Source organism: Malurus melanocephalus, unplaced genomic scaffold (genome assembly GCF_030028575.1).
Source record: "Malurus melanocephalus ecotype Western Australia unplaced genomic scaffold, MMel_1.1 scaffold_266, whole genome shotgun sequence".
NCBI classification, from domain to species: Eukaryota; Metazoa; Chordata; class Aves; order Passeriformes; family Maluridae; genus Malurus; species Malurus melanocephalus.
Window position 1 is genome coordinate 873,460 of NW_026623498.1, and position 7,194 is coordinate 880,653.

General features: G+C 42.5%; 1 protein-coding gene across 1 annotated transcript in view; it reads left to right on the top strand.

Annotated features, from left to right (window-relative positions):
- Nucleotides 1-7,194, top strand: part of LOC130579308 (arginine-glutamic acid dipeptide repeats protein-like) — a 157,160-nt gene that overhangs the window by 57,101 nt on the left and 92,865 nt on the right. The window contains exon 4 of the mRNA XM_057375994.1: nucleotides 2,445-2,515. Within this exon, the coding sequence (XP_057231977.1) occupies nucleotides 2,445-2,515 (71 nt within the window). The remainder of the gene's footprint in view (nucleotides 1-2,444; nucleotides 2,516-7,194) is intronic.

Here is a 7,194-nt window from a genome sequence, read left to right on the forward strand (position 1 = left end):
TGTTTTGCAGTGTCCAGTGGCATCCGTTTTATCTGTGCACATAACAAAAACGATGGTGCAGTTTTCCTTTCCCCATGGAAGCCGTTTGGATTTCTGGCAAACGGAAGGAATTTCTCTTCATGCTGAGTTTTGAGTGGCTGGTGTGTATTCTCCTTTTTTGGGGGCATCTTTCCAGTTTCTCTCATCCCTGACCTTGCTGTGCACCTGGATAAAGTTGTTTCCTTATCTGCATGGCCTCTCTTGCTGTGGACACTSTGAACTGGATGTCATCGCAGTTTTAGGCTTGGCTGGCAGCCAGGATGAGCTGAGCTTTATCCCTGGGGATGGATTTGTCCCCAGCCCTTCCCAGGGATGCCTGGCTGCCTGATAAARCTCTGGGAAAGGAGGTTTGCACGGCAGAGATACCGAGAAAAACAGATTTTGAGAGTTGTGGAGTTTGGTGTCTCCTCAATCTCGCAGCTTTTTGTGGACATTCCCCGGTGAATCCCAAAAGAGCTCCTGCAGAGGAGTTGGAGCAGCGTGGGATGGAGGATGGAGCTGGGATCCTGAGCTGAGGGAGGGAGGGAGGGCATGGAATGATGGGCTGAGAAAATCTGGGATAGCCAGGGGTGCAGGAATTGGATGTGGTAAAATTGCTGGAGCTTCCAAATGAGCTGGATTGAATCAAACTGTGTCAGTGTGCTCTGGAATGTGGCTTACAGAGCTCTGGGGTTCTGGAACTTTTCTGTAAAAATATAAATGAGTTCTTGGATCATCCTGAACGTGGCTTACAGAGCTCTGGGATTCTGGAGCTTTTCTGTGGAAATAGAAATGAGTTCCTGGATCATCCTGGAACGTGGCTGACAGAGCTCTGAGATTCTGGAGGTTTTCTGTAGAAATAGAAATGAGTTCCTGGATCATCCCTCCTGGGATAGTGATGGGTTTTGTCTCTTCTGTGTTTGAGCAGCAGCTCCTTCTCTGTGTAAGAGGGGACACGAGCACTGTCCTTTAATGCTGGTGTGGCTTTGGGGCTGGCACCTTTCTGTTGAGCTGTGCTCAGTTCCAAGGTCAGGATCATTAATCAGACACTGCTTTCCCATCCCTGCAGTGTTTTCATTCCGAGGGCACTGCTTTTGTTGTCATTATTGCCAAGACTGTTTGGAACACAACAGACCTTATGTTACAGCAGCCTTGGAGAGCGCAGTTGTCAAAAGCAAACAAAAATAATTGCTGTGTTTCTGTCTTGTCAAATGTAATTCGAGAAAGCCCAGGCCTTCCCTGAGGTAAATCTAATTTAAGTTTTGCTGGGTTTCATCTGTGATTGGTTGCCTTGGTTTTCTTCACAATTAGAAGAGAAAATATGTTAGTGCTTGGTTCTTAATGGCAAGCTGACCACGAAAAATCTGATTACTTTGCTCTCTTATTTTGGTCTGGTTCATAGGCTGTGACCTGGTCATTGTTATTGACTCAATCCAGAGTGGTCTTTCAATGACTTCCTTTTTGTTTTTTCTACCAAAATGTCTATTCAAATCAAAGTTAATTTTTATGCAGTTAATTCCCTTATTTATCATCATAAATAGTTTCTATTTTTAGATCACACTCAGAATAAATTACACGCTATGCAAATNGAGTTCCTGGATCATCCCTCCTGGGATAGTGATGGGTTTTGTCTCTTCTGTGTTTGAGCAGCAGCTCCTTCTCTGTGTAAGAGGGGACACGAGCACTGTCCTTTAATGCTGGTGTGGCTTTGGGGCTGGCACCTTTCTGTTGAGCTGTGCTCAGTTCCAAGGTCAGGATCATTAATCAGACACTGCTTTCCCATCCCTGCAGTGTTTTCATTCCGAGGGCACTGCTTTTGTTGTCATTATTGCCAAGACTGTTTGGAACACAACAGACCTTATGTTACAGCAGCCTTGGAGAGCGCAGTTGTCAAAAGCAAACAAAAATAATTGCTGTGTTTCTGTCTTGTCAAATGTAATTCGAGAAAGCCCAGGCCTTCCCTGAGGTAAATCTAATTTAAGTTTTGCTGGGTTTCATCTGTGATTGGTTGCCTTGGTTTTCTTCACAATTAGAAGAGAAAATATGTTAGTGCTTGGTTCTTAATGGCAAGCTGACCACGAAAAATCTGATTACTTTGCTCTCTTATTTTGGTCTGGTTCATAGGCTGTGACCTGGTCATTGTTATTGACTCAATCCAGAGTGGTCTTTCAATGACTTCCTTTTTGTTTTTTCTACCAAAATGTCTATTCAAATCAAAGTTAATTTTTATGCAGTTAATTCCCTTATTTATCATCATAAATAGTTTCTATTTTTAGATCACACTCAGAATAAATTACACGCTATGCAAATKAAATGGTGGTTCTTTCAAAGTTTARGCTGTATTTRAATTTATCCTGTTTTTGTGTTCTTTCTTGGAGGCACAGAAAATTAATGTCCATTATTTTTGAAATTTTGTGTTTTTAAAGATTGCGTTTATATCGAAAGTCGCCGGCCRAACACGCCCTATTTCATCTGCAGCATTCAAGACTTCAAACTGGTAAGGAACATTTTCACATCTCCTTTTCCCCTGTCCCAGAGAGGGGGTGATGTTTCTTAGCCTGAATTTCTTTTGTGGTTTATTTGTGAGTAAATCTTTACCCTCTGAAGCCAGGAGCTGGTTTGTGTTAAACCAGAGCTCAATTCACTGGGGGAGTTGGAGTTGTGATCTCTGTCACTTTGAGCTGAGCAGAACTGTGAACTTGGAGTGTTTGCAGGAAATTGGGGCTCAGGAGGTTAAATTTTTCCTGGGAATTTTAATTTGGCTGTGCCTTTACCTCTATCCCAGCTCTGACTGGGGCAGCCAATCCATCTCAGCTGGCCATGGACTGGCAGGGACAGTGGGCAAAAGTGACCATTCTAATGGGGAAAAAAAATAAAAATAATATTGAAGAACCCATTAGCACTTCATTATTTAACAGTGAAAACTCATGGACCTGTGCAAGAGCAGATTAAAGCTGTGTTTGCCCCGTTTTATGGGATGCACTCTGAGAGATTTTGGCTGTTCCTTGTGCCTGGTGCCAGGCAGGGCACGGGGGCACTTTGGGGACCTGCAAAGCTCTGGAAATTTGGGAATTCCTGGGCATTCCTTCCTTCCTGCTGCTCATCCTGCTGTTTGCTATTGCTTTATTGAAGTCCTGAGCACATAATGAACTCWCCTTATCAATGGATTGTCTGCAGACACAAATCACCCTCCCTCCATCCCATCCCATCTGCTCTGCTCTGTGACATCCAGGACAGCAGGGGATTGTCCCCAGTGCTCCTGTCCCTGCTGCTGCTTGCCTGCTTGTTCTCTCTTTCCTCCCTTTCTTCCTCCCCATTTTTTAGGGAGTTGTTGGGTTTACCCATTTTTTTAGGAGTTGCTGGGTTTGCCCGTTTTGTTACGGAGTGGTTGGGTTTGTGGTTTTTTTAGGGAGTTGTTGGGTTTGCCTGTTTTTTTGGGGGAATTGTTGGGTTTGCCCGTTTTGTAGGAGTTGTTGGGTTTGTGGTTTTTTTAGGAGTTATTGTGTTTGCCCATTTTTTTAGGAGTTACTGGGTTTATCCGTTTTTTTTAGGAGTTGTTGGGTTTGCCCGTTTTGTTAGGGAGTGGTTGGGTTTGTGGTTTTTTTAGGAGTTGTTGGGTTTGTGGGGTTTTTTTAGGAGTTGTTGGGTTTGCCCATTTTTTAGGAGTTGTTTGGTTTGTGGATTTTTTAGGAGTTGTTGTGTTTGTGGATTTTTTAGGAGTTGTTGTGTTTGTAGTTTTTTTTTTAGGAGTTGCTGTGTTTGTGGTTTGCAGGTTGGGGTTGAGCTCGTGGCTGTGACTGGGATGGGACTGGTGCTGTTCTGGGCTCAGTTCTGCTGAATTTCATTAATTKCTCATTAATGAACAATCAAGGAAAGCTGAAACCCCTTGCAGCACTGGACTCACCACACATTTGAGCTCTTTCAGGACTCTGGAAATGCACTGAGCTTTAGGGCCTTTGGGGTTTTTGGAGTGGTTTCTCTTTTCTCGTGTTTAGGGWTTTGGCACCAGAGTTGCTGGCAATTTTKCCTAATTCTTGACATGGAAACAGYGTCTCTGTTCTATGTTTTTTSCTGCTCAGAGTGCTTGAATTTCTCTGTAATTTTATTTTTCTTACTGACACGATGCATAAAAGGAACTTRTAAAAAGGACAAACCCAAGAACCTSTGGATGGTGATYTTACCASTTCAAACAAATGTGTGGCTSTTGGTTTTCCTGTTGGGGGACAGGGAGGATAAACAGTGGAAAGGACACTTGATTTCTCTTCTAGTGTGAGATACCAACAGGAAAACAGCCTTGTTTYGCCTTCAGCTAAATATGTCAAGTGAAGCAGGGAACTTAAAGTCAACAGCTTTGAAATGTCGCCTACTAATTAAATCCATTATCGTGGTGCTTGTCACAAAATAGAAGTTTTTTGGCTCTGTGTGTGAGCCTTACCTTATGCTTGCCTGGTTCTAGGTGTAGTTGGGCTGCAGGAGTTGATGGGGGTTTTTCACTGATGAAAACAAGAGCAGAAATTTGCATTTTAAATRAATGAGGGGGAATTAAACACAACACAGGCAGTGCTGTGTGATCCATCCTGCAGGGTGAGAGGTGCTCAGGGTCATTCTAGGCTCAGCCTCAAAATAAACTGAGCTTTAACTCGCTTTTCCCAGTGAGATCTGAAATCACAGCTGGATGATTTTACTGAACGAGAAGCTGGTTCTAAGAAATCTGGCAGTTTAGTGTTCCAGATCACTTCCCCTGCTCCAGAAGCAGATGTTAAATATCAGTTCTGAGCAGCTTTGTGACTTGGAGGAGGCATCCACTGTTTTTTTTCTGGTTTTTAACTCTGTTTTTGCTGTAGTTCAGCAGCTCTGTCAGGTAAATTTGGAGTCTTTGCTCTCCCTCCTCTGTGGTTCCCTGGAAATCTGGATTATGCAAGGTCCTGATGAATTTTAGAGCAACTTTTCTAATTTGTTTTTCCCTTGAGAAGCACTTCTTTCCCCAGTTTAAGCCTGTGCTATCCAGCTTGCAATGTCAGTTACTTCAAAAACACTGTTTTTAAGGGAAGGAAACAGCAAAATGTAATTGGAAAGCTGGAAGGTGGATAAAGTCTGTAAAAGGGCAGAGTAATGTGGTTTTAATACTTTCCTGGCATTGACTGTTGAGCAACTTTAAGGAGGAAAATGGTGTTTCATAGAACGGTAAAAGTGGGATCATTAACATGGCATTCAGGGTTTGCTTACTGTGGATTTTTTTTTAGTTCCAGAACAATCTTACAGCTTGGGGTTTAAATTACACAGGCAAGTCAATAAAACRGGAGCAGTTAATGCTTSGGTGCATTAAAAAAACATAAGTTTYTCTGATTATCTTTTTTTTTCTGKGAGAAAACGTTCAGGTTGTTTACATCAGGAGTTGTCTCCTGGATGTCAATCTGCTGCTTTTCCCCCTCATTCTGCATTTTGAATTTGCAGTGTTCCCCCAAAGCTGTCACAAGCACACGTTTCCCATTCATCAGSAAGTTAGGGAAGCATGCTTTTTATTCATTTTAATTTGGCACGAGTCAAACATTTTCAAAATCTACAGGCTTCTCGTGGTATTTCTTAAAYACTCTTTGGTGCTACAAATACCTTGATCAAAGGCCAGGGATGACTGAGCTGTGTTTGGGTTGGCAGAAAATGGGAATTCTCTGAATTCAGTTCTGAACTCCAGAGCTCTGAAATGAGGAGATTTCCCCCCTTTGGTGTTAATTTTTCCAGAATTGATCCAATCTCCACTCATTTCATGTCCTTCAGCAGAGAGCCTGGCTGCAGGTGTTTACCCTGTTATTGTGGGCTCTGCTGAGAATTAAACCTGGCTCAAATCACTTTGATCTCCTGAGCTTCTGGCACAGGAATGGGGTCTGGAATTTCTGCAGGAAATAGCAAAGGATCTGCTCAGCCAGTCCAGTTTATCATTCACACCCCATCACTTTTTGCTGCTTCATTCTGCCCCCTAAAAGGAAACAAATCTCTTAAAATTATTTTTTTAGTTGAAGAGTGCTGTGTTTTGAAAGTGGAAATTCTCCCTGAATTTCTCTTTAGATCAGGCCATTTGAAGAAAAAAATTGGTATTTTCTTCAGACTGAGGGTGTGGCTTCATAGTTAAAGGGTTTTTCATTAAATATGGTTTTCTTTTGTAGTTTAAGCCTTACCCAGATCGTACTATGAAGAATTACAAACAGTGAAATTTCCTTTTATCTCTTTGTTTATACTTAACAAGTCCTAAAATTCTGTCCATTCTCTTTATCTTAATTAAAATGTTGATTGTGATTACTTCTGGCTGATGAAAACACACGATTAGAATTTAGCTGAGTGACTTGTTGGAGAAAATCCCATAAATGTGCAGAAACTCAGTTTCTTTGTGTGTCTGGTGGGTTTAGGGATCACACCCCCCAGTTTTATCAATTAAATCTGTATTAGGGAGGGTCTGACATGGTGTGATGGCAAATTCAGCAGGAATATTGTTGTAAACCTTTAGAATCTCAGCAAAGCTCTGTTTGTTCAGAGAGCTCAGAATGGGAACCTTGTCCCAAACCCTTGGGGTGTCTTGGGATCAAAAAAAACCCCAAAACCTACAGGGTTGGTTCTAAAATTGTTCTACCCCATTAAAACTGTTCTCCTCACCTTAAATAGCCAGCTGTTGGCTYCAGTCTATGATGCAACAGTCGTAATTACATTTCAGATACGAATATATTAATTATGTAGTGCATCTAAACCCAGGCGTATCCAGCTTTGATTAAGGCTCAATTTAAATATCAAAAGTAGTCCAGAGCTGTGTCTGTTGGAGAGAGGTTTGTCTGCCTGTGGGGATCAGAGGCTGAATGTTGRTGTCTGGGAGAAAAGCACAAAACCCAGAGTGGGGCTTCCCTAATCCTGACCTCATCCCAGGGAGGGTTTGGAAAGGATCCTGGAGCATCCCCCAATGTGAGCTGGGATTTATCTGGGATTTATCTGCTGAAACCACCACAGAAAGGGAAAAAAGGCACTTTGCAGAGTGAAAGGAAAAGCAAAACTCCCATCCAAGCAGTTTGTTTGTGTTTTCACTGGGGCAGCAAAGGAGGAATGGAGCAAACAAAAAATGCAGAATCCCAGGGTGAGGATGGAGCAAAAGTGCTGCAGCACCAGGGTCTGTGTGAGCAGGGGATGGGCTGGGGG